Genomic DNA, 27,908 nt, shown 5'->3' on the forward strand with positions numbered 1-27,908 from the left:
AATAGACGCATTTCAGAAAGGCGGGGCATAGAGGAGAAACAATAATGTACATTATGTGGAAAATAATGTGTTTTTTTAACCTTAAGCCGCATAAATACATTGCATTACACCAAATACACAAAATAATGTTCTTTTTAGCAACGTCATATGACCCCTTTAAACGATGATGCTGTGTCGACTATATTGGATTCGACAGTAATGTCGCACCACACAAGTGTGAGTTTCTATTACCTGGTCACTATTACTTTGTTATTACAGATCGTTTGATAAGTACTAAGTATTTATGCGTTTTTAACCTAAATCACAGCAGTGTCTATCTGTGAAGGACGCAGGCTGTAACACATACACAACTGTTAGACAATCATAGCAGTGGGTGTTTACTTCCGAGTCTACAATCCTCCACGCCTATTCAAACAGTTGGAAAATTTACAAAATACTATTTTGATTTAAAATAGTTTGCAAGAGCATGATTATTAACAGTTTGTAAAAAGCGGCCTAGATGAGTTTACCTGTTCGCAAAAATCACAAGTGGGGTATTACTGTTGTATTTTATGTCATAAAATAAAACAAAACGAAAATATCTTGAGCTTGTGTTAACCACAGACCTTATTTCAGCAATTTAACCAAAACCAATTTAGAAAACCCACTGACCTCAGGATTATGCAAAATGCTTACTCATTTCCAGGTTAGCATAATGGCGAAATACATTGAATGGGGTGATTCAACTCCAGCTTTCAATTTGCTCAGCCACTGTTCCAGTGTAAAAACTTCTTAAGCTTGGTCTTCAAGACTTTTTTAGGGAAAGAGGAGAATAAGTTCACTCACAGAGTGTAAACATCAATGTTTTATCAGCACAGACATTGAAGTCTTTGGCTGAGTAACTACTTTCAGACCACACGTGTAGTTTAGACAGAAATTCTGTTTACTGTCTTGGTCGATAGATTAGATGTTGTCCATTTTCTTTGCTTTGGCAAAACTGTCTGTAATCGAAATGGCTTGGATGTAGTTCAGATAGTGGTGTGTCTGACCAGGGCTTTCGATTATTGTGATTTATCGTACTCTGCAGTGGTTGTCAGAGCAAATGGCAGGGTGTGAATGAATTTGGCCTAGTTGTTTTTCTTTTCTTGTAAAGGGAGTCTCCTTTAACTCAGCATCCTTCCCTTATTTACTCAGTCACTGCTTTGTTTTATGTGGCCCCTTTTCTAATGTACAGCCCCTTTTTCATCATTTCCTCCCAGTTGGCGCTCTGCAGTGTTTTCCTGTAAAGACATTCAAGTCAGTTAGACTTGATGTAATGCAAATGTGGTTGCAAGATACACCAGAGTCACAGGAGGCTATCATTTCAATCTGTGCTCGTTTCGAGCCCCGCCGCCACTTGCCATGGCAACGCTCATGTACTCTGCAAGAGGCCCTCAAATTCCTCATGTTCTTCACACTGCTGTGGGCCAAAAGATTTCCTGGTGCGAGCCAAGGTACTGAATATCCTGAGGTATTGTTCCAGGAAAGTGTAATAGAGAGCAAGTTAGTTCAGAATAAGGCTACCTGTGTGAAGGTGTTTCTCAATTTTTTTGTTGATACCTCCCTTTTAAATTAGTAAAACTTTTATGCACCTCCATATTACCCACAATATTAGCTGCATGTTTATTGAATACCTGCTGTGTGAAAAACATTTCCTTTCCACTTTATATTTATACAATGTATTTACATCAAAATGTACACTGTAAAAAAAAAATTCCGTAAAATTTACGGTAAAAAAACAGCAGCTGTGGTTGCCGGAATTTTACCGTAAAAAATACAGTAGCGTTTTACGGTTTTAACTTAAATTAACAGTTAAATACCGTAATTTCATTAACTGATATAATGTTAATATACCAACCTACTGAAGTACTGAAATCTGTTTTGTACCTTTGTAATACACTGATAACCACCAAATGCAGGTGGTGATGAGAAAGTCACATGATGAACCAAAGCCCATCACAAGCAGCTTTTAAATAATAACATATATAGAAGGTGCACAGTGTCATTCACACAAACACTAAACACAATCATGGTAACACACATGAAACTGAAATAATGCAATAAACATTCATTTAACAACATTAGGTGTAACACACAACCCTAATATACAAAACTGATAAGAAAAAAACTAAGAAGAAACATAGTTATTTCAACAAAAAAACATCAAACAAGTCGTGAAAAACATCATGGGGAAGTTGTGGCCTAATGGTTAGAGAGTCGGACTCGTAACCCAAAGGTTGCGGGTTCGAGTCTCGTACCGGCAGGGATTGTAGGTGGGGGGAGTGAATGTACAGCGCTCTCTCCCACCTTCAATACCACGACTGAGGTGCCCTTGAGCAAGGCACCGAACCCCCAACTGCTCCCCGGGCGCCGCAGCAAAAATGGCTGCCCACTGCTCCGGGTGTGTGTTCACGGTGTGTGTGTGTTCACTGCTGTGTGTGTGCACTTTGGATGGGTAAATGCAGAGCACTAATTCCAAGTATGGGTCACCATACTTGGCCACATGTCACATGTCAGGTCACGTCAAATTTGAAATGTAACGCAGGGAATTCTGGGAATGTCAATTTACGGTTATTCACAAATTGTCTTTTTCACTTCCAAAAATGGTATACTACCGTAAAATTACATGTAATGTCCAATACAGTTTTTCACTGTATATAGTAGGGGAATTTACCGTTAACCATTTAACAGGTTTTTACTGTAGCATTTTTACAGTCTTTTACCGTTAAATTCATGGTCATTTTTTACAGTGTATACATGTATTATTAGGTATAATGTGCTTATGTGTTCATGTTTTATTGAAAAACACTTGCTGCTTTTGAGGTGGGATATGTGTAAGGGTAGGTATACTAAATTATTATTTTAAATGTTAGTAAAAAGTAGTTAAACACTTAATATAAAGAAGGTCCTATTTTCACTATTTTGTTGTTTCAGTGAAGAGTATAAATTTCATTATGAATAAAACAAAAAAAAAACATTGTTTTGTTATTTACTATATATTATCTGTGTTGCATACAAAATTATACTGCTGCTTTAAAACAATCTGTATTATATAAAACACTATATAAATAAAGGTGACTTGACTTGATAAAAGGTACCATAAAAGTAGCCCATGTGCTATTGATTTGTGTGCATTTTTCCAAGTTATCTGAAGTCAGTTGATTACTTTATTTTGAAAACAGACTGAAATGTAATTTTGTCATCGCTTACAAAAAACCTAATTGTACACTCAACACCATATAAGGAGTAGAAGGCAGAGCAGAAGACACTGCACTCAAACCTTACTGGTTCTCACATGTATAATTTACACTCAGATTTGAATGTGTGAAAGTGAATGAAAGTTGGAAACTAGGAGTCTCCTGTGCTCCCTTACAATACCTCCACCCTTAATTTTGAAAACCACAGCTGTATTTGAAGATTACGCAATGCTGTATCTTATCTTTGCTAGGCTTTTATGTTGCAAATTATTTGTTTGTTGGAAATCTTTTGGCTGTACACCCATAGCTGGGGAGGTAAATGTGCAAGAAATCTATCACATAAATATTTGCACAGTCCAGAGTCAGTAAAATCTTTGATGTTTTTAAGTTGACTTTCAACCAGAGAAAATAACTGTTAAATAGTAGGAAAAGGTTTTGTGTAGTGGTTGACTAAGATCTAGAGATATATATGACAGCAAATAAAATTTATGCATAATTTCTGGCCTTTGTTTCAGTGTTTTTCTAGATATTATTTTGTCTGATGGTGTTCTTAAATGTTCTTTCCCATTACAGTGAGAGCCAACTTAATCCCAAGTCCCCCGACGTACAATTCCAAATATGACTACTTGAACTGGGAAGCGTATTCCAACATCACCTACTACACAAGAATTCTTCCCCCAGTCCCTCAGGACTGCCCCTTGCCAATGGGAACCAAAGGTAAGAGACTATAATCAAAATTTACCCCAAATCACTAGTGCCTCTTCCTTCTGAAAGATGCATGAACTGAAAATGCATTTTTCCTCATAAGAAGCGATATTAAAATGCTCCAAGTATATCAGTAGTATACTAAAGTCACCGGAAATACCTTGTCTTCTGAGGCTGTGGTAAAACCATTCCATGTGTCTCTCAGGAAAAATGAAGCTTCCAGACCCCAAGCTTCTGGCAGAGAAGTTCCTGTTAAGGCGGAATTTCAGACCAGACCCACAGGGAACAAATTTAATGTTTGCATTTTTCGCTCAGCACTTCACGCACCAGTTTTTTAAGACTCACAACCACATTGGACTTGGGTTCACAAAAGGTCTGGCTCATGGGGTGAGTCACAGTTTTTACAATTGAACATTTTATCTCTTAACCAATCAAATACAGTTTTTGATGGCTCTGCCTGCAGGAAAGAGCTTTTAAAAGTCTGTGCAGATGGTTTTTGTTAATGAGAGAGATGATAAAATGTTTCTCTTGGACACTGAAGTCCTTCTTGGGCAGAGAAATAACTTAATGCTGTTTTTTCACAGTGGGATGAGCAGGAACCAAGTCAACACTCGTGTTACATATAGTGTTGGAAGGAATGGGGGAAGGGTCAACAAATATTTATCTCATTGTTAGCACACAAGCATAATTTTACATACTATTTACAGGAAGTTATAATTGATTGTTTCAATTGTGTGTTGTACAGTACACTCAGAAAAAACAGAACAAAACTGTCACTTGTGGGGTGTATCTTTGTACTTTTTTTAACCCTAAATGGTACATATTAATTCCTTGAAGGTACATATCAGTACTTTAAAAGAACATATTAGTATCTTTTGAAATGGTACCGCACCAGTGACATTTTTGTAACTTTTTTTTGTGAAAGTTTGTGTAAGTGTTGGGAAAAACACAAAACTTTTTTTGAATAATGAAGTTTTGTACAGTATTATTAGAGTTTATTAAGAGTGTCTGTATTTGATTGCATTTTGAAAACTAGGTGGATGCTGGACACGTTTATGGAGATACTCTTGATCGCCAGCTGGACCTCAGACTGCACAAAGACGGGAAGTTGAAGTACCAGGTACCGTTCACCAGTTAAACATCAGGCATGCTTTGTCGTGCTAGGCTGAGCATGTCTCCAAGTAAATGTGATATGTCATTCTGTTCATTTCTCATTTTAGAAAGACAAGCAGAATTCATGTGTACATATTTGTAAAACATGTAAATATGATCTATCATTCTGAGGATTACAGTGGATCTCTTAGATTCCAATAGCTTCACTTTTATCACTTATACCATAAAACAACAGTTTATCCTGAATCATATTTACCTGTTTTACAAATGATATATACAGATTCTTTCTGCTCGTGTTTCATGAATGAGGCCCTGTGCATTTTCAGTTGCTTCATTTTGCAGCTATGTGCAAGCATTTCCTTCTGAATGTCTGTGTGGATAACCTCATAGTGTGGCCGCAGGATTGTGGGTGTGAACGTGGTTTTTGTTAAGCCTCAGTGATGTCATTTAAGATGGTGCACACTGTGTTTAGTCTAGTCTCTAGTGTGATTAGGCCATATAGTTCACTAATAGTAACCTTTTAAAGAAATTCCAGGAAAGGAAGTCTCATTTGATCAAGAAATACAATAAAAATAGTAATATTGTGAAATTTTAGTGCAATTTAAAATAACTGTTCTCTGTTTTGCTTTATTTTAAAATGTAATTTATTCCTGTGATGGCAAAACTGAATTTTCAGCAGCCAGCTCCAGTCTTCAGTATCATGATTGTTCAGAAATTTGGTGTTCAAGAAGCATTCTTATTATTATCAATGTTGAAAAAAGAGTTGTGCTGCTTAATATTTTTGTGGTAAGCATGATACATTTTTTTCTGGATTCTTTGATGAAGCGAAAGCTCAAAAGAATGCCATTTCTTTGATTATTACTGGTAGTGCAAAGAGATAAGAGAAAACATTACAACATTTTACAATATTTTTTTCTGTTTGGCTCTGATGTAGGTGGTCAATGGTGAGATGTATCCCCCCACAGTGCTAGATGCACCGGTCAAAATGAGCTACCCGCCGTCTGTCCCACCGGAGCAGCAGCTGGCCATTGGGCAAGAAGTGTTTGGCCTGCTGCCGGGTCTCAGTATGTACGCCACCTTGTGGCTGCGTGAGCACAACCGTGTGTGTGATATCCTGAAACAAGAACATCCTACCTGGGGGGATGAGCAGCTGTTTCAGACCACCAGGCTCATTATTATAGGTACAGATTTCCTCAGATCCTGTGGCTTTTATTTTGCTTGGGAACCTTTGGTTGATATAATATATGACTGTTACAAAAATTAATATCAAAATGGGCATATTACAATAAATATGTTGAGAGAATACATTAAAATATATATTACATTGAAAATAATGTACTTATGTACTTATAATTTACATAAGAATGCAATTTAAATTCCAGGTCCAGTTCCTGAATTTGAACTGAAATGAATAGGATGCAGAACTGTAAATTTGAATTAAAATTTTCAATTAAAATTTGGATTAGGATTAAGAATTACAAGTTACAAGTGCAAAAAAAAGTTTAATTGCTCTTTAATTGTGTTGTTTTTTTTAAATATTTTTTTAATATTTAAAATTTTATGTATAATTTTTATAAAAATACAATTATTATTATTAGTTTATATTAGTGCTGTCAAACGATTAATCGCGATTAATCGCATCCAAAATAAAAGTTTTTGAAGTGACATGTGGCCAAGTATGGTGACCCATACTTGGAATTAGTGCTCTGCATTTAACCCATCCAAAGTGCACACACACACAGCAGTGAACACACACACACCGTGAACACACATCCGGAGCAGTGGGCAGCCATTTATGCTGCGGCGCCCGGGGAGCAGTTGGGGGTTCGGTGCCTTGCTCAAGGGCACCTCAGTCATGGTATTGAAGGTGGGAGAGAGCGCTGTACATTCACTCCCCCCACCTACAATCCCTGCTGGTACGAGACTCGAACCCGCAACCTTTGGGTTATGAGTCCGACTCTCTAACCGTTAGGCCACGACTTCCCCATAATTGTATATTTATGTATATATAAATACACACACACAGTATATATTTTGTAAATATTTGCATGTATTTACATGTATATATTTATATTCATATAATTTATATCATATATAAATATATTTAATATATAAACGTAACATATTCTTCTTAAATATATACATGCATGTGTGTGTGTGTGTATTTATATATACATAATAAATATACACAGTACACACACATATATTATGTAAACACAAAATTTTATTTTGGATGCGATTAATCCCAATTAATCGTTTGACAGCACTAGTTTATATTATATGAAATGATATAAAATTATACTAAAATAAAAAAAGATATAATTATTTATTATATAAAAATGATTACATACATATATATATACAGTGGGTACGGAAAGTATTCAGACCCCCTTAAATTTTTCACTCTTTGTTATATTGCAGCCATTTGCTAAAATCATTTAAGTTAATTTTTTTTCCTCATTAATGTACACACAGCACCCCATATTGACAGAAAAACACAGAATACATTAATGAGGAAAAAAAATTAACTTAAATGATTTTAGCAAATGGCTGCAATATAACAAAGAGTGAAAAATTTAAGGGGGTCTGAATACTTTCCGTACCCACTGTATATATATATATATTTAGTAAAAACATTACATAAAATTATTGTAGAACTCATGAATTGAAAATCCTGAATTTTCTTTAACCCTGGTGCCTTGTTCTTTTATGAATAGTATGTGTATTTGTATTATATTATATTTAATTATATGATTAAATTACAAATTAAATTTTTTTTTCAAACCCTGAATATCTTTGTAAAATAGTTTTACAAAAGTGCTTACAGTTCTCCACTGTGCAACACTCTTTACATAATGTTTGTATTTACTAATTAAAAAAAAATTGTATTGTAAAATTTTGACTCCATTAACTCAAGGTGAGACCATTCGTATTGTGATCGAGGACTATGTGCAGCATCTGAGTGGTTACCGGCTGAAGCTCAACTTTGATCCCACGCTGCTGTTCACCTCACAGTTCCAGTACCAGAACCGCATTGCTGTGGAGTTCAATCAGCTTTACCACTGGCACCCGCTCATGCCTGACAGCTTCCAAATCGATGGAGAAGACATTCACTACCCTCAGTTCATTTTCAACACCTCTGTCCTCACCCACTACGGGGTGGAGAAACTGGTTGAGGCCTTCTCAACCCAACCCGCGGGACAGGTAATAGCACCATGAGGGCTGTGGGGGGGTTAATGACTTAAACATCTGCTCCAAAAGAGAAACAAAGAAACCCTGTTTCATAATGAGGTGCAATGACCCTTGGGCTGTGTCTGGGCTACATTTCCTTAAGGAAGTTAGTATATTGTAGGTTCTTAAGCCTTAGTCTGTTTTTGTCATTTCAAGGGTCATTTCCGATGAGTTTACCACGCTCATCTATTGAAACTTGTCTGTGAGTGTTTTATCGCAGGGGGACGTGGAAGAGTTCTCAAGAACCTAAAGGAATATTCCACCCAAAAATTATAAAAAACCTCAGTTTGTGTTCACAAAAGAAAGAAAGCCTTACACATCTGGGACAGCAAGATGGTGAGGAAATGATGAGAGAATTTTCATTTTTGGGTGGAATATCTCTTCAAGTAAACTAGAGATTAACTGAGCAGGTTTAGGCAGAAATATTTGCAGTGTTTACAGTTAAAGTGTGAGGTTTAATCTGATTGATATGTTGCTGAGAAACTGATACGACAGGAGGATTTCTTTTAGATAAACAGTAAGTCTTTTTCATCATACCATAATCAGGCTTATGAGTAGGATCACACCAAATATGTGCCTGCAGAATATCAACAAAAAAAGCTCTGTAAAACCTGAACTGATGTTGACCTTATTTTTAATAGATAGGTTAAAGAGGGCTTCTTTTGTATTTTTAATCATAAATCTCTTTGTGTCGTGGCAGATTGGAGGTGGTCATAATATTCACCCAGTGGTGCTCAAAGTAGCTGAGGGGGTCATCATTGAATCAAGGGAGCTTCGACTTCGGCCCTTTAATGAATATCGCAAGAGATTCAATCTGAAACCCTACACGTCATTCTCAGAATTGACAGGTATGATTGTTCTACCAATTTTAAAGCTTCATTTTCTAATTAAAATCACAAGGGAAAACAAGTCATCATCACTGATGCCTGTAAAGAGCTTCTTGTGATTTCTTCACTGTGCACTTTTTTCTCAATGTAACAGATTTATCATTTTGAATGAAAATTAGCTCAACAATGTATTTACCCTCAGGCCATCCAAGATAGAGTAGATGAGTTTGTTTCTCATGTATTTATGAGAACATGCTGAAAATTCAGGGTCAAGCTTTAAAGGGGTCATCGGATGCGACATGCACTTTTACAAGGTGTTTGAACTGAAATGTGTGTTGGCAGTGTGTACACAACCACCCTATAATGATAAAGATTCACCCAGTGTTGTTTTTTTTATCTCATTAAATCATTTCCCCTTTCTCATATCAAGCCATTCTCAGATGCCTGTCTGTGTGACGTCACACAGTTCCAGGCCGTCCCACGATTGTTTGATTGACAGTAGCGTTTCAGCACAGACTGGACTGCCGTCTTACCTTAGACCCGCCCTGAGTGAGCTGTCATCAATCAGTCCGCCATTGTTTCGACGCTGGAGCAGTAGACAAGAATGGCTCCTAAGCGATTGAGGTGTTCTGTTGTTGGATGTAATAATAAACTAAAGTAAACAGTCTCATGAGAACGGCTCGTCACCCCACGGAAGAGAGGGGCGGGGAGAGCAGAGCTCATTAGCATTTAAAGGGACATGCACTAAAACGGCTTGCTGAAAACAAAGCTGATTTTGACAGGGTAAAAAGGGTATTTTTTACACTACCATTGAGAAATTCTAACCAAAGCATGTTATAGACTTTTTATTAAGACCCTAAAGAATCATATCGACTTGTGGAAAATGGGCATCCGATGACCCCTTTAAACACTGGATTATTCCAAAAATGCAAATTTGCTGAAAATTTACTGTAGCCATCCAAGATATAGATTTTGCTTCTTCATTTCAACATATGTTTGATAAATTAAGCATTACTGCATTTGCTCACCAATGGATGCTCTGCAGTGAATGGGTGCCGTCCAAACAGCTGATAAATACATCACAATAATTCACAAGTAATCCACACGACTCCAGTCCATCAATGAACATCTTGTGAAGTGAAAAGCTGTGTTTGTCATAAACAAATCCATCATTAATACGTTTTTAACTTCATACTGTTGCTTCTATCTAAAATATGAGTCATCTGTCCATAATACTTTCTCCAGTGAGAAGTCATTTGTCTGAATCCAGAGAGTTATATGCACACACCAAGCATTGTTTATAAGTGAAAACAGTCCAAAACAGTTCTAAACAAATATGTTAGCAGATTTTGATGTGGGCTGAGGGTAAATATATTTTAAGCTAATTTCCATTTTTCATGTTTAAACAATGTGAGTGGTTGGTTATCACACAACACATGAACTGTCCACCAGGCCACATATTTATGTATTTATGTTTTACAGGAGAAGAAGAGATGGCTAAAGAACTAGAGGAACTGTATGGTGATATTGATGCTCTGGAGTTCTACCCAGCTCTTTTGCTAGAGAATACACGATCTGGTGCGATATTTGGTGAAAGCATGGTGGAAATGGGGGCCCCATTTTCCCTAAAAGGCCTCATGGGAAATCCTATTTGCTCCCCTGAGTACTGGAAGCCCAGTACATTTGGGGGGAAGACAGGTTTTGATATAGTAAACTCTGCTACTTTGAAGAAACTGGTTTGCCTCAATACAAAATGGTGTCCGTATGTGTCTTTCCATACTCCTCCACCAGAATATAAACACCAGAGGACATCTCACGGTGAACTTTAGCACAATGTACTTCTGGAATCTGTTTTAAATCGCTGATCAAAATTTTGACTTCTAATTACAGATGCAAATGACAATGAATTATCGTGTAAATCAGAACTGAATTAGTAATGACAATTATTAGACTTGTTATTTGTAACAAGGTGACTGAAGAATTAATTTTCATAGTATTATAATATCATTAAAATTTTTTGGATTATGACAGAATGCTTATTACAACATACATGAGCATTTTATGGATTTAACTGACCCTTTGCTAAGCCCTGCCATAAAAACGTTACTTAAGCAACTGTTGCCGTCTGCCAGCTTTTGTTCTTTTATAATACAATCCCACAATACATTCCCACCTGCTTTAAGAGCATATTTTAATGAAAATCATGCTGTTTATGGTAATCTCATAACTAAAGGGGGTGGAGCTTAAAGGATAAGTAAGAGAATTGACTAAAAGGTTGGTGATTTCTTGCTCCATACTGAAGAATTAATATTCAGAAGACAATTCACTTTAGACAGTGAATATGGGCATTTGTTGCCTTATTTGTTACTTAGCCTACTTGATCTAAGCCTTAAAAATGGTGTAACCTTAAATCATCAGGTTGATTCAGTCTTATAGAAACATTTGTTTACTGGCACTCATATTGCCAAACAACCATCCATTTTTCAAACCGCTTGTCCTATATAAAATCGTTGTAGTCTATCCCACTGAGTGGACAGATGACCTGTCCATCACAGGCCAAATAAACATTTAGCTTTAATTCATAGTCAAAGAAAAAAAAAAGTATTCCGTCCACTTTATGTTTATGCTGAAAAAATGAATTGTATTTGCTGCCTCATAGTCTGTTCTGCTAAGTAAATTCCAATGCACTGTTCAACTTGAAATAAGTAATTTGCCTTGAACTGTGGATCTGAGATGGCCAGTGTTTTTTTCTTTTTTACAGTGTTCACTGTTGTATTCATTTATTATCTTTGACATGAATGAATGTAACCTCATAATATTCCTGTATATTTTCCACGCAAAATATAGTAATTTGTAGCACCATTACTGAGATTTTTCTGCAGTATATGTCAAAAAGAAATTTACCTGTCACGTGTATGTTCCTGTTTGTCCTAATTTGGTTTGGTTCCTGTTCCCATTATTAGTAGTCACCTGTTCCTTGTTATTAGTTATCCTCCTCACCTGTCTGCCCCTCGTTATCTGCCCTATTTGAGTTCGAGCCCGTTCTGTTCTCCCTGGTCTGGAATTGTTCATGTCAACCTTTGCTACGTGTGTTTTCCTGTTTCCTTTTGATTATTAAAGTTAGTAAAATTCTCCTACGTCTCTTTGCTCCACACTCCTACACACAGTGTTGGGAAGTAACAAGTTACATGTAATGGAATTATGTAATTTAATTACAAAATAAATGTAACTGTAATCAGTTACAGTTACTGAGAAAAAATGTGTAATTAAATTAGTTACGAAAACGTTAAGGTTTACAAATGGGGGTTACATCTGAGTTGTTCACACACTCCCACATACAGATTTAATTGATTTCTTTCATGAATTGCTGTGACTGCTCTAAAATATGAAACACCAATGTTTCAGGAGTTTAGAACATGCTTATTCGATAACTCTTTTGTTTCATTTATGGGTTTATGTATAGCTATGCTTCATTTTTTAAGATTGACTGTTTTTTTCCAAGGCATTGTTAGATTCCAGACAGTGTTTCTTGTCATAGCTATGCAAAGATTTGATTTCAAAAACAGTAACATAGCTAATAAAATTTTTCTTTTAAATATGTATTTAACCTCAGAATGATCTTGAAGTCTGATTTTGTGGTGACTGGGCTTCAAAGGGGACATTGGATGCCCATCTTCCACAAGTTGGTATAATTATTTAGGGTTTTCATGAAAATTCCTCCGTGGTCATGTAAAACAACACCCTTTTTACACTGCTCTGTTCACAGTGGCTCGTTTTGGGGCATGTCCCTTTAAATGTTAATGAGCTCTGCTCACCCCGCCCCTCTCTTCCATTGAAGAGCAAAGGCGATTTGCAAATGATCATACAAAAATATAAAGTGTGAGACTTACTTCTTCCTGAAGTGCAGCTGGATCACAAACAATGGGTGCTGATCTATCCTTGAGTTTTAACTTTTTAACAAAATATGCCTTGAATTGTCCCTCATTCAGAAAGCAGTCTGGAGTAAAATTATTTGCGAAGACATAAATTAATTTACGTGTATTCGGTGGTGCATTACCATCAAAAACAAAACTAATGCACTGCGTCCTCAGTGGCTCTAATGTCAGCAGAAAATTAACACTCTTATGTTCTTCTACATCACAAAACTACAAAACACCTGCATTGCTTACAAGACATTGTCGCTACAGCTGTTCAAGCGCGGAGAGAATGATGGACTTCATACAACTAGCTGAGGGTGAAACTATGCTAATACTAGACAGTACTTCAGTGGTTGTGGGCGTGGCCTGAGCAAATATGACATCATACTGCTCAGAAGATCAAAATGGCTGGATAATTGAGACTGTTTAGGTTTTTGGGGAATTAAAAAAAAAGAGTGAATGGATTTGTATCATTGTAGGGTGGTGTACACACTGCTACGATACATTTATGCAAACACCATGTAAAAGTGAATTTTGCATCCAATGTCTCCTTTAAAATTAAAATATAATCTTAATTCAAGTGATGAAGGATTTCGAAAGTCTGACAGGAATCAGTGTTGACTGTTGAGTACTACTGTAAGGTTAACCCTGCCTGGTTTATGTTTGAAAATGATTAACAGTTTAAAACATTAGACATTTAGAAAAGTAATCAAATGTAATCAGTTACATTACTTTAATAAAGTAATTGAAAAGTTACACTACTTATTACATTTTAATCTGTAACCTATTACATTTCCAAAGTAACCTTCCCAACACTGCCTACACAGCAGCAGTACCGTGACATTACCTGTATGTCTGATCATTTACAAAAGAGGTTTAAAAATAAAAATAAAACTGCAAATTTTACAACAAATGTTTAAATGGCTCTTTACCATTTCCAGCAATCTTAACAAAACCATCAGTTTGTGGCCGTAAATAAAGACAATAACAATTCACATGAAGAAATTAATCTATCATGCCATGACCTGTTCTGAATAAAATTATGTAAATGGTAGGATACTTATGTCTCAGCTTTTTAAAACATGACTTCAAAAAAGTCAACAAGAGACTTAGTTTTATTAATTGGTAACTTTTATTTCTAAGTAAAAGCAAGATATAACAGTTGGTTGCCCATGAAGTACAATACTCCCAATATCTTAAGATTAATGTTTAACAATACAAGTCACAGAAATAGCTAATGGTAAGGTGGTTTAACCTTTGGCACAATCAGAAGTAACAGTCGAGTTGTTGCACAAATAAAACCTTTTTACAACTTTAAGTTCTATTAAACCTTTGCATTTTCTCTCCATTACTGTAGAGACCTTTTTCAACAATATTTTATATAATGCTGTGGCTAGGTTTGTAGAAGTCATTTCTTATTTGAACTGTTTAAAAAAATACTGAATACTATCTAATTTTCATAAATACATTAATGTATACATTTAATTCCTCTTAAATACTTACAGTATTATAAAGTCCTTGGCATTAGAGGAAAGACAACGTTTATAACCCTGATGAATGATAAATGTTACCTGCAATTGTTCCCTGCGTCTGAATATGACCCAGCCATTCATCATGGGAAATTTGACAATCATTTAAAAAAAAAAAGAGAGAGAGAGAAAAAAAAACATAAGCACCATCTTTAACCTAACTGCCTTTTGCCCTATGAGGTGAGCAATTCAAAAAAGAGCTTTCTCGTGACTTCAACATTTGTCTCACACTCTTGTTATTTACTGTGGTTAGCAGAGGGTGCATTCAGTTCATGCTCCAGCCTGGTGTTCACCTGTTGGCCTGGGGGTCCAAAGGCAGGGCATGGAGGATGGCCGGCTGCTGAAGGGGCCGAAGGGTAGAAGTGCACATCCACAGCCACAGAGGTCATGCCCAGGGACACGCAATGGGACAGCAGGAGGGGAGAGAAACTGTGGGAGATATTGATGCTGTGGCGCACTGGCGTTGAGGAGGGATCGCTGGTCTGGAGGGTAAGAGAAGTGCGCAGGCCCTCCTCCTGGGCAGGTGCTGGATTGGCTGGAGGAGGTGAGGGGGCGTCCTGACCTGGTTCAAACTCTCTGCTCCTCCAGTCCTCCATGCACTGAAGCTGAATGTCAGAATGTGGTGAGGGAGTGACCTTCCCCTCCTCAAATATAGTCTCCAACTAATTCAGAATGGGAAAAAAAGAAAATTGTTAAAAAAAAGAAAACAAGTAACTGTTGCTTCTTTCTTTATAGCTGTGAATTTTCCCACAGACTGTATGTTTTCTTGTATGTCTGGAGTCCCAAAGACTGCAAAGCTGTATGTGTAGAAATAAAACTAGTGATTTCAAAATGAATCTATTAATTTAACAGAAAAGGAGAAACTTTGAAGAATGATCATGCTGCATTCAGTTTCAGTTTAGTGTATTTATAAAGCACTATTAAAACATCAGAGTGTTGACCAAAGTGCTGTATAATAAAGAATTCCTCAAAAAGAAAACAACATCAAAACAAATAAAACACCAAAAACAGTACAAACAAAAACCAATGCCTCAACACACTGCAGTGTCCAAAGCTAAACATAAAAAATGAGCCTTCAGACATCTTTTAAAAATATTTACAGTAGGAGCAACTCTAATGTGAGAAGGAAGACTGTTTCATCTTTTTGGAGCTGCCACTGCAAAGGCCCTATCACCCCTTCGCTTGTACCTCGTCCTCTGAACAATTAAAATAGACTGGTCAGAAGACCTTAAAGACCTAACAGGCTTGTGCAAGCTAAACATAAAAAATGAGCCTTCAGACATCTTTTAAAAATATTTACAGTAGGAGCAACTCTAATGTGAGAAGGAAGACTGTTTCATCTTTTTGGAGCTGCCACTGCAAAGGCCCTATCACCCCTTCGCTTGTACCTCGTCCTCTGAACAATTAAAATAGACTGGTCAGAAGACCTTAAAGACCTAACAGGCTTGTGCACCTGTAAGAGCTCTGACAGGTAAAAGGGAGCTAACCCATTCAAAGACTTATATACACATACTAGGAGCTTAAAGTCAACCCTGTACTGGACTGCCAACCAGCCCAGAGAGGACAAAATAGGAGAGATATGATCCCACTTGCAAGTCCCCGGGGTACTGCCTAGCGGCAGCATTCTGTGGTAATTGCAAACGGTTTAGAACCATTTGGCAGACACCCACATACAAAGAATTGCAATAATCAAGCCCTGCAAACAAAAAGGCATGGATCACCTTCTCACAATCTTTAAAAGAAAGAGATGGTTTATAAAAACTGTAAATGCCACTAATCAGACCTTAATAAACCTTTGCCACTAATCAGAAATGAAAAATGAAAAAAAAAAAAAAACAGATTTAATGACGATTTTTGACCACAGGTTTACAAAAAGGGGTCAACTCACCTAAATTTGACAGTTCAAAGTTAAAGTTCCGTCTTACTCTCATTAAAACATAAGAAGTTTGCCGACATCCAGGCTTAAATCTCCTTCAAACAGTTCACAAGGGAGTCCAGAGCATTTACATGATTTTTCCTCAAAGACAAATAAATTTGCTTATCATCTGCATAAAAATGATATGAAATCCCATATTTTCGAAATATTGTCCCTAAAAGTAAAATATATAAAGGAAATAAAATAGGGGCAAGAATGGATCCTTGTGGGACACCACAAATTAACGGGGCAGAAGATGAAAATGCATGACCTGAATTGACGGAGAAACTTCTATTCGATAAGAATGATCTAAACCACTTAAGAGCAGCACCATGAATACCCACTACTTCCTCAAGGTGTGAAACAAGGATCCCGTGATCAATCGTATCGAAAGCTGCAGTGAGATCTAATACCATAAGGACCACAGAATGACCAGAATCACTTAATAATAAAATATCATTAAGTAAGCTACTTTTAACAATGTAGATTCTGTACTGTGGTAAGCTTTAAAGCCAGACTGAAAAATCTCAAACACAGCATTTTGGTCCAAAAAACTAAGAACAATTTTCTCTAAAACCTTGGATAAAAACAGCAGTTTTGAAATTGATCTAAAATTGGACAGAACAGAACGATCCAAGTTTGGCTTTTTAAGAAGAGGTTGCACTACAGCATGTTTCAGTGACAACCGCATCATACCAGAATGGAGACTACCATTAATAATGGACTGAATGCTCGGGCCAATAATATCAAAGACCTTTTTAAAAAGCCATGATGGAATACTATCCAGAGGACAGTATTCCCAGAGGTGGGTTTCATCCGACCTACAGTCTCAGTCAGTATCACCAATGTTCATATGACTCATGCATTTATGTCATATGATAGCTTTGTTCATTAAAAACTGAACTTGAAAATGTAGCTTGACAGCCACTATTAAATTTCATTGTATAGTTTTTCTGCTTAAAATAACTATTTTTTACCGTACAGCTTAAAGAAAGTTATACAGGTATTAAAAGAAATGTAAGCAAATGATGACAGAATATTAATATGTGCATTAACTTGTGCTCTTCTGTGAATCATACTTTCCTCAAAAATATTAAGCAGCACAACTGATAATAAGAAATGCCTACTAGAATGGTTTCTGAAGACTGGAGCAATGGCTGCTGTAAATTCAGTTTTGCCATCAAAGGAATATGTGACATTTTAAATGATATAGGCCTATTTAAATAGAAACCAGTTGTATACTTTTGTTACTTTTTGTACTGTATTTTTGATCAAGCCTTGCAGCCTTGGTGAACATAAGAGACATTCAGTATCAGGTATCAAGATATTCTCCTTCATGGGTTTGGAATAAAATTTGTTAAAGAGGTGAAAAGCACCATAAATGTTCTGACCTGGTCTTCTTCTCTAGGCTCTGGGTGAGTCTCCACAATAACTGGGATGTCCTGAGTGGACTGGACACCCTCTTGCAAGTCATCGGACGGTGGTTCCATCATCAAGGTGGATGGGTTGCCTTCTGTTGGGAGCGCTCTTGTCTCCGATGTTTTGGGGCTTTGCTCAATGACAGCCACCAAATTATCATCTTCAAATGCCCTGAAATGTGCCAGCATTAAGACAGTTACAAAACTACTATTCAATTAATGCAATGCTGACAGGGGCATTATACCATTGCTCTCAACATGCTCTCAACAAGACTAACTTGTTATCGTATGTCCTTTCCATTGCAAGACGTTCACCATTCCTGCAAGGCCCACCTATTCCCCTCGGAACTATGAGAAAAAAAAAATGTTTTATTATTTTTCTGTGAACATCTTATTTATGAACTCATCACAGTCTGTGAGTAAAATGAGTATCAATGTTTATTTTTAGAATATATATTATATCTCACCTGTCCTCCCTGTAGGTACAGCTGCAGGATCATTTTTCTGAACCAGAGAGTAAAAGGCCATGGCAATGAAGATGAAGGCCAACGAAACACCAACTCCAACCACAATGGGAATGTCATGCTTCTCAATCACAGGCAACCAAGTTTGGGATTTCTCCTTTTCTCTGAGGAAAAAAGGTATGTTATATGAAAATCACAACTCAAACAAGCCATTATAGTTCATTGAGAAGGAATTATTTCAGGACACTGAAACATCATAAATCCCTTCTAAGCCTCACAGCAATACCATAATTAAATCATAAAAATCAATGTATATAATTTCAGATGGTCTTACATTTACACGTCCAGTGCAATAATGTGTTTTGTTAACAGCCTGTCATTTTCTACTAATTGTTAACTGTTACACAATACATTGCCTGAAGGAACCAACCTGAAACCAAACAATTTCAGCATGCTTCAGCAATTCCTAGATCAAAAGGAACTAAATCAAAATTTCTCATGCCTCACTTTCCCATGAGAATATGTCCCGTGAGAGTACTCAGGCACTGCTGAAACAAAGTTGTCAAGTCATGTTGCAAGCTGTCACAAATATACTGATGCATGCTCATCATTGATTTAAACCAAAAAGAAAACGGTATAAAAATACCTAAAATAATCACTTTCTTCTGAAATTGCAAAATCACACAGTTTAACTGTCTTCCATCTTGTGTTACACATGTACAGGACAAAAATGTAAAAAAAAAAAAAAAAGTCTAAAAAATGTAGTGTCATATTATTTAAGGGCCTACACAGAATATATCTTAAAATACATATTAATTCTGTCACATTTAATAAGTGTTTACAAATATGAAAGGAAATAATGTTTTTTGTTTCAAAGATTACTGTGAATAAATTACTTTAAAGGTATGTATGCATTGATCTTATGCTGTAACAATGACCTAAAAAATAATAATGTTGATATTAGCAAATATGAGATTTTCTCTCTGCTGTAAATGCCAAAAGAACTGAGAAGCTCATTAACACAGACGTTCATTTGATCACCAACCTGTTTTTATTGTCAGTGGTCCTCATAGGGGCCTGTGAGGTGTTTTTCTTGAGTGACTCAACAAGGTCTGTGTCATTCGTCACCGATGACTTGGTACCTCCAGACTGCTTGATGATTTGACTCTGATTTTGATGCTTTTGCACAGGAGCCGAGGCAGTGAAATTCTCTACATCCATTAAAGTTAAGCCTGTAGTCTGAGTTTGTCCGCTAAAGGACTGGGCACTTTTCAGGGAAAAGCTCTGAATTTTATGGGAATATGAGTCTGCTGATGAAGGGCTGTTTGTGTTTGGATTCATTACTGGAGGTTTTGTGGCCTGCTCTGTTGGTTGCATATGTTCATGCGAATCCTGTATAAAAGTCTCTTTGAGTGGGGGAAATGGTGTTTGTTTGAGAGGCACGGGGGTTGGTTTTTGTGTTTGAATGGGATGTTTGATTTTTTCATTACTTCCTATGCTAATGTAACTTGGCTTAAGTGAAATTAACTCTATAGTGTCTTGGGTAGATTCAAGATTCAAGTATATTGGTGAGTCCTCCACAAAAGCATTTAGCACTGTACCAAAAAAAGAATAAGAACATTATTTTTTAGTTTTGCAGAAGAAGAAAATTCTCTAAGGTATGTTATTTGTGGATTGAAGAAGGGTGGACTTACAAGATATCTTTGTGTAATCTTCAGTTGTTTGCTGAAGGGATTCACTTGTCTCTGTATTACTCAGAAGCTTTGAACCATAAAGAAAGGAATTAGTAAATAGCTCTTGCTCAATCTCTGGAACCTGCAAGGTTGGAAAAACACACACAATGTCAGATCCATGATTGTTACCGGATGCAGGTGTTGCAAGGTATTACTCAACTGGCCTAAACAATTAAAAATGGTCAAAATGGTGGAGAATGTTGATGAAAATGCCAAAGTACTCACAAAACAATCACAGAGTCAGTCACGTGTTATGAGGCTAATGTCACAGATGGGACCAACATGACTATCTCTGCATATTGCATTACTCACAGTAGGCATAATCGTTTTACTCAGTGCTTCCTTATCAGGTGGGACATCTGAGTCAGCTTTAAGTTAGAGCATTTGGCTGGTTAGATAAGACCGAGATGTGCAAACATGAAACTGATTTATATGTACTGGAGCTATGAGAACTAAAACAATCTTAGTTCTCATGCATTTTGCTCACCAGTTACAGTTATGATGAGACTTCTCACATCCTGACCGACTCTGTTTTCCGCAGTGCAGTGATATTCCCCTGCATCAGACCGGTGGATGTTGGGGATGACTAATGTCCCATTATCTGTAAAAATTTTTTAAAAAAACTTAAAGTATGGCCTACAAGGGAAAACCTGCTTCATATGATAAAACTACAATCTGTAACAAACCATCAATGTGTATCTGTTGTGGGAGTGAGACCGGAGAGTTTGAACCAGACTGTTCTGGTGAATTTTGTATCGACGCAGATCTAATCCAAGTGTATTTGACAGGAAAATCTCCAACAGCTCGACAAGGGAGACTAACAGGTGATCCCTCTGAGACAGTGAGTGATGCAACGAAGGAAACAATGACAGGTTTCACTGAAAACAAGAAGAAATATACAATTAGATCTAAAATAGAAAATGAGTTGACTTTACCTAAAAAAGTGAGAAAACTATTTGCCTTAAAAATCAAGCAAATAAACATCATGCCTAACTGAAAAAAATCTGTTATGTTAACCTGACCTTTCTGAGTTATACTGGCAATTAAAAGTTATTAAAACAAAAGAAAATTTATTTTAGTCACTTTTATATGTTCCACTAACTTAAGCTGATTAAATTGGTATTACACAAGAATGTAGAGCTACATAATTCAAAACTAGTCTTACCAAAAATCTTTAGCAAAAACGTATTATATATATATTATATACTTAGTATATTCCCAGCTACAAGTACTGTGCGGACTCCCAGAGTGCATTGCAGCATGAATGAATTAAGCAATTGCTTTGTTTTACTATTTTCAGTTTTATTGCCAGTGCTTGTTGTCAGAATTATAGCACAACAAAACTTAACCTGTTTGAATGTTCAGAGTCTTATTATCAGATTAGATTTTTACAGTTGTTATGTTTTGCATGGTGAATGTTGATGTCTGTGTGTGGCACAATTAAGGTCATCAACTAGCCCATGAATATAATAATTTATACTATTACCCATTAACTGTATAATGTTTATGACACAGCACAATTTTGATAGATTGCAACTTTGCATTGCCACATAAAATGTGAATTAGTTAATGGTCTATTTTCAAGTTAGATCACTTCTAAAAGCAACCATGATTACAATAATGTATTTATACATCCTCTATAAATAAATAAAAATAATTCCATGGTACATGTTCAAAAAACATGTTAGTACCATGGTACTTTTTGCTAGTATGCTATTTTCGCAAAGGGAGATTTACCAGCAACCCGAAGAGTCATGGTTTTCTGATCGTGACCCAGTGTGTTGGAGGCTGCGCATGTGTAATGTCCTTCATCATACGTTCTCACTGATGAAATGTAGAGTGTTGTGTTTCTTAACCTGGGAACAAAATGAATTAGCAAGCACCACTGGTAAACAAACAGTAACTACAATCATAGTTAATAAACTCTCCATGCACAACATACCTCATGATAATTTTGCCTCCAGTTTGGACAGACCGGCCCTGTTTTGACCACTTGATGAAAGGGGCAGGGTGTCCTAACACCTGGCAGTGAATCGCCACTTCAGCTCCTACAGGAGACGTTACCATCATCGGCCAGATAGTCACGGATGGAGGTTCTGAAATAATAAGGTCAGATGGACCATAGAAAGTAATTATGAGAGCTGAGCAAACATAATGAAGAATACAAAGTCACAAATGATCAGCCAATCAATTTCTTAAGTCATGGGTTAGTGAACCCCTATTGGTTTATGATAGAACTACAGGTGTGATAGAAATGACCAATTAAATTAAACAAATTTGATTAAGAATCCTGATCATAGGGTTTCAGTAGACCTGGTTTACATGATTTCATAACAATTTCATAATTCAGACTAAACCATTCTCATAATGGTTAACATTTAAATAGGGATCTATTAGGGGTTACTTTCAAAGAAAGCCAAATAATTCCTTACCAAGAACATCCAGGAATATATTTTTCGATGCGAGAGCCCTTTTGAGATGGGAATTAGATGCTCTGCAGAAATACAATCCACTGTCTGTCTCTTGTACACTGAAACACAGAGATTCACAATTAAAATATATATTTTACATTTTGATGGTTTTCTCATTTTACAAGATTCAATTGCAGTATTATACACAAATATACATAAACATCACAGTTTAGCAAAAACTGGATTAGATAAGAATGAACTGCAGAAAACAAACAAATCCACACAACACACCTGTGGAAGACCAGGTCTCCGGTAGGATCAAAAGTATAATACGGTCCTGTCTGGAGGAGTCTGTTGTTCTTAAACCAGGACACTTGTGCTTGGGGTCTGCTGTGAGGAGGCCTACAGGAAAGAGTCGCAGATTCACCCTTCCTCACTGTTAGGTTGGCAGGTTCAAGAACAAAGATCCAATCCATAACTGTGTGAGAAGGGATGAAAGGATATGCTAAATAGAGGACAGGTGTGAACAGCTGCCACCTGGAATGAAAGTGGGTTCATCTGAAAAAGAAGTACCTGCAGGCAGGAGGTAGGCTGGCTCGGATATCACTTTCTGCCTCTCATTGTGAGCTTCACAGAAATACAGGCCCTCATCCTCTGACAATACTCTCCTAAGAACAAGATTTTCACACTTGTTTCACAATGTCTTTTATTATAAGTATTTGATTTTGTAAATATTCAAATTGATGTGATATATATCAAAATGCATATATTTTGTTGTTGCAATTTCACACTTGTTTATTCATGATTTGTCATAGAAAAACCTCACTGAAAAATCAGCAGTTGTCCGTCCTTCTGCAGATCCCATCTAGAAGAATTGGGTAATGGATGTCCATCCTTAAACCACTGCACTGTGGGAATGGGGAAGCCTTCAACTAAGCAGTGCAGTGCAGCTTCCATTTCAACAGGTACAGTAAGATTTTGGGGGCCTTCAATGATCTTTACGTCTACACTGGAACCTGTGCAACAGACATAAAGACCCCTGAATTAATATATCAGTAACTGAGTAATAAGAAAGTCAGAATATGTCAAATATATCAGAGTTGTATATCTCTCTGTCTTACCATGCACTGTCAGAGTTGCTGCTTGACTTCCTTTGCTTATGTTCAGCAGAGGATTGTGGGTGATACAGATGTAGACTCCTTGGTCTGCTTTGGTGATGTTAGCCATGTGCAAAGTGCCAGAAGTCTTCCTTTGACTCCCTCCTCCATACTGTCCCTAGTGGTAATATATAGTATTTAGTAAATAAAAATGATTGAACTACACTACACTCATTTGGCATTTGACTGCAAATAAAAAAAATACATCATGCCCAAACCACACCCACAAACAGTTTTGACCAATCAACAATGCTCTTTGACTATAGCCGAATTCTAATTTGTCAAGACTTATAGAGATCATCCAACATATAGATGAGTTTGTTTCTTCATCTAAGCAGATTTGGAGACATTTAGCATTACATCACTTGCTCACCAAAGTGAGTTACACTCAACATCTTATGAAGTGAAAAGCTGTTTGTAAGAAACAATTCTATCCTTAAGGCATTTTGTCTTTAAACCACTGCTTCTGGCCAAAACCGAGGCCATAATAATGCTTCCTCCAGTGAAAAAGTTCATCATCTGTTGTCTTCTCACACCAATATCTAACAACATATTTATTCAGTTTGTTTCAGACAGTTCCTAATGCAGACAAACTTTTTAATTAGAGAAAGAATTAGAGGACTCTATAAAAAAGGGGTATTTTAGGGGGAAGCACACTTTGAAGATAAAAACATCTTAATGATGTATTTGTTTATTACAAATGTAAAGCTTTTCACTTCATAAGACGTTAATTGATGGACTGTAGTCGTGTAGATTACTCGTGGATTATTGTGATGTTTTTATAAGTTTGGACTCTCATTTTGACGGCACCCATTCACTACAGAGGATCCGCTGGTGAGCAAGTGATGTAATGCTAAATTTCTCCAAATCTGTTCCTATGAAGAAAGAAACTCATCTATTATTCCTTTAACAGGAAAAATATCACCAAACAATATATATTATTTTACCATAACATTAGACAAACTTGACAACGCCTGTTTGCCCATGTAAGTATAAATTAGCCTTTAGGGTTATTAACTTTTAAAAGCAGTCAACTTAAATCCAGCTTTAGAATGTAGTTTATTGTGTTTTATTTCATTATAGCCATTATTTATGGGTTAACAGTGTGTGTACTACTACATGTGAAAGTGTTTTGCAGTTCTGTACCTGAATCTGGTTTCCTTTGGTGAGAACTCTGCCATTTTATTACAAATGTAAAGCTTTTCACTTCATAAGACGTTAATTGATGGACTGTAGTCGTGTAGATTACTCGTGGATTATTGTGATGTTTTTATAAGTTTGGACTCTCATTTTGACGGCACCCAACCATTTAAGGGAGAAAAAGAATTGTTTTCTATTGTTTTCTTTTTTTTATATATATATATGTATATATATATATATAAGAATAAAAAGTCATACAGGTTTGAAATGACATAAGGGTGAGTAAATGATGACAGACGTTTCATTTTGGGGTGAACTATCCCTTTAACATCATCTCTCTTCTCATAATTTCATTCATTAATATAATTACTCATGCTATATACATACATGCTTTGCTGACCATGACAGTGGTCTGAATCTGTTTGTTGCCTCTCTTTGCACTGCAGGAATAGTTTCCAAAATCTTCCTCTTTTAAGTGGGGAAAGAAAAGTGAGCCATTGGCCAACTGATGAATCCTGCTGTCCAGACCTCCAGTGTCTCTCTCCCATTTCACTGGTAGATGAGCCTTCAAGCCAGAGTCAAACACTGTGCAGTGCAGCATCAGAGAGCTATTTAAAATCCCAACGCCATCTTCAGGTAACACTGAAAACACTGCGCAAACGAGAAAAGTGTGCACGGAAATAAAATGAATATAAAATGATGAAGTAAATAAATAAATATTATAAGCAAACTAAATATTTTTGACTTGGGTATAAAGAGTTTTATTTTAGAAGCTAGATATTTTAGATTTTCTGACAAAGAACAATAAATAAATAAATAAACAGTAAACACATTATCAAGAGACTATGTTCATTTGGCATAAAATACCACATTTTCCACATATTTTGTAATTTTTTTCTATTTTTATTATTATTGTTTTTTTAAGTATAATTTAATAGAAATTATATTTTCAACCTAGCAATTTGCGTAAAAAGAGAAGTGTGCGTCTTACTCTTATTCACTTTACATCACTTTGTTTGTTTGTTTGTTTTAGTTAAATCAAAATTGTAAAACTTTGTTTAAATTAGATTTTTAATCCCAAATTTGAATGTGGTGTCAGGTGTCTTCTGTAGGTTTTAGAATATAGCACTGAAAACGCAATGCATCATCTGTAGCATAAATAATTATATATTGTATTAGTATTTGCATACTGTTTGCAAAGTAATAGCCAGCTATTCCATCTATTCAGTGTACCTTTCACCACATTAAATCTCATTTGAAATGGGCATCACTTTGAGGAAGCAGGGCTAGTTTGAAGTCCGCCGTTGCTAGGCTACACGTGGAGCAGCACAATGTTTTGGCAAGCCTTTTGTAAAATTATGCAAGCGTATAAAACATTTGCATGGCACACATGCATTTTTATGGGCCTGTTCAGCAGAATAAAATACAACAAAACAACATAAACACACTTGCAGCCAAAATACACAGGTTACACTCACCTAATTCAGACACAGCAGGATAAAAACTGATAGAAGAGCACAGAAGGAGGAGCCAGAGTGAACAGGACATCTGAACTGAGCTCCATACAGGACGAGACATGCTAGCCCTCTTCATCTGTGCCTTTCAAATGAAGATAATGGTCCATAGCATCATTCCTCATCTGACCAAATGCGTTCATGCACTGCAAAACAAACAGTCCAAAGGCCTCATACTAATGCAGGATTCAACATAACTGCCTTTCATTAGATAAACAGATAGCAGTCATAAAGTAGCCGAAATTGTTCAGATATTTCAAAACATAAATACTTGTGCTGTGCCTCATTTACTAGTGTGAGCGTGTCTTCAAAGAACGAGTGCAAATCACAACTCTCACACAGCGCAGCAGCACCTCCTCTCTCTCTTTCTCACCGCATATTCCTAATTTGGTTGTGTTTCATTATCACTATTATCATCACAGCCAGCCTTTGTGTACTACAGACCTCTTTACTCTCTTCAATAGACTGGCCACTTTACACCACACAGCAGCAAACCCTCCATTTACTGATCGTAACATGAAAAGAGCAGAGGCGCTTTGTACTTAGAGGATCAGTTAGAAAGCTTGTAAGGAAAGGTTTGTACTTGACCACATAAGCTTTCATTGCCACCGTGTCCATGTAGGGCGGTCTTAGTTTACTGCTTCCCTATATGGCCAGTAGTGATGCTGTAAATATGCTTATTTCTCTACACTACAATGAGTTCAGCGTCATGAAGTTGTCCATTGTTAGACTTTAGAAGCTTATTATAGCGACATTTGAATTGCATGAATGTGCATAGTGAACATTTATAGAAATGTCAGTATGAATCAATGGCAACATGAAGTGTTTTTAAAGGTTTTCTTCTGATTTTGTGCAGTCTTCCACTCCTTTCATTTTTTCACAAAAATATTACTCAATATGGGTTTTAGATTCAATTTATAAATACTGGCAAATCTAACATTAATTTCAATGAATGAATGAATTGAGACTACAGGATGGTTTATACATATATGTATATATATATATAAAAGAGCAATATGCAAGTGCTATGACAAGTCTCAGTTAGCCTAACGCAATACACGTAGCAAGGTTTTTTTTAATTATATAATAAACAAAAAGAAAACAGACAGAATAGGAAAAGAATAGAGCAAGCTAGTGTTAGAGGCCTTTTTTGCTTTTTGTTAATTGTATAATAAATAAAAGAAAACAAATAGATAGAATACAAAAAGAATAGAGAAGATAGTGTTAGGTTTTTTTAAGAAAACAAGCAGTTAGTAAATTAATAGAGTGGAAGTCTAAAAGGGGCAAGTTTTTTTAAAATAAAGAATAGAATTAGAGAGTGCTAGAGTTAGAGGGTCAAATAAAGATGGAAGAGATGTGTTTTTAGCCAATTCTTGAAGATGGATAAGGACTCAGCTGCTCGGATTGAGTTGGGCAGGTCATTCCACCAGGAGGGAACATTTACTTTAAAAGTCCGTGAAAGTGATTTTGTGTCTCTTTGGGATGGCACAATAAAGCGCCGTTCACTTGCAGAACGCAAGCTTCTAGAGGGCACATAAGTCTGAAGTAATGAATTTAGGTAAAGGGGTGCAGAGCCAGTAGTGGTTTTGTAGGCAAACATTAATGCTTTGAATTTTATG

The 27,908-nt window shown here is 36.4% G+C and overlaps 2 protein-coding genes across 2 annotated transcripts in view; one reads left to right on the forward strand and one right to left on the reverse strand.

The window, feature by feature from the left end:
• LOC107720239 (prostaglandin G/H synthase 1-like) overlaps positions 1-12,056 on the forward strand; it is a 19,164-nt gene extending 7,108 nt beyond the window's left edge. The window contains exons 5-11 of the mRNA XM_016527877.1: positions 3,789-3,932; positions 4,126-4,307; positions 4,957-5,040; positions 5,968-6,214; positions 7,951-8,237; positions 8,965-9,112; positions 10,574-12,056. Of these exons, the coding sequence (XP_016383363.1) occupies positions 3,789-3,932; positions 4,126-4,307; positions 4,957-5,040; positions 5,968-6,214; positions 7,951-8,237; positions 8,965-9,112; positions 10,574-10,920 (1,439 nt within the window). The 3' untranslated portion in view covers positions 10,921-12,056. The remainder of the gene's footprint in view (positions 1-3,788; positions 3,933-4,125; positions 4,308-4,956; positions 5,041-5,967; positions 6,215-7,950; positions 8,238-8,964; positions 9,113-10,573) is intronic.
• A 2,576-nt stretch (positions 12,057-14,632) lies between these two features.
• On the reverse strand, positions 14,633-26,368 carry LOC107720193 (uncharacterized). Its single transcript, XM_016527832.1, has 16 exons — positions 26,254-26,368; positions 25,176-25,426; positions 23,600-23,753; positions 23,305-23,494; positions 23,052-23,146; positions 22,010-22,163; positions 21,805-21,923; positions 20,754-20,945; positions 20,555-20,668; positions 20,380-20,435; positions 20,029-20,149; positions 19,380-19,929; positions 18,338-18,498; positions 18,149-18,218; positions 17,844-18,042; positions 14,633-15,199 (listed from the first exon to the last, which is right to left on the reverse strand). The coding sequence occupies exons 1-16, from the start codon at positions 26,366-26,368 to the stop codon at positions 14,774-14,776; spliced, it is 2,967 nt and encodes a 988-aa protein (XP_016383318.1). The 3' UTR covers positions 14,633-14,773.
• Between the last annotated feature and the right edge of the window lie 1,540 nt (positions 26,369-27,908).

This window comes from Sinocyclocheilus rhinocerous, unplaced genomic scaffold, assembly GCF_001515625.1.
Source record: "Sinocyclocheilus rhinocerous isolate Xijiao unplaced genomic scaffold, SAMN03320098_v1.1 scaffold62, whole genome shotgun sequence".
NCBI lineage: Eukaryota > Metazoa > Chordata > Actinopteri > Cypriniformes > Cyprinidae > Sinocyclocheilus > Sinocyclocheilus rhinocerous.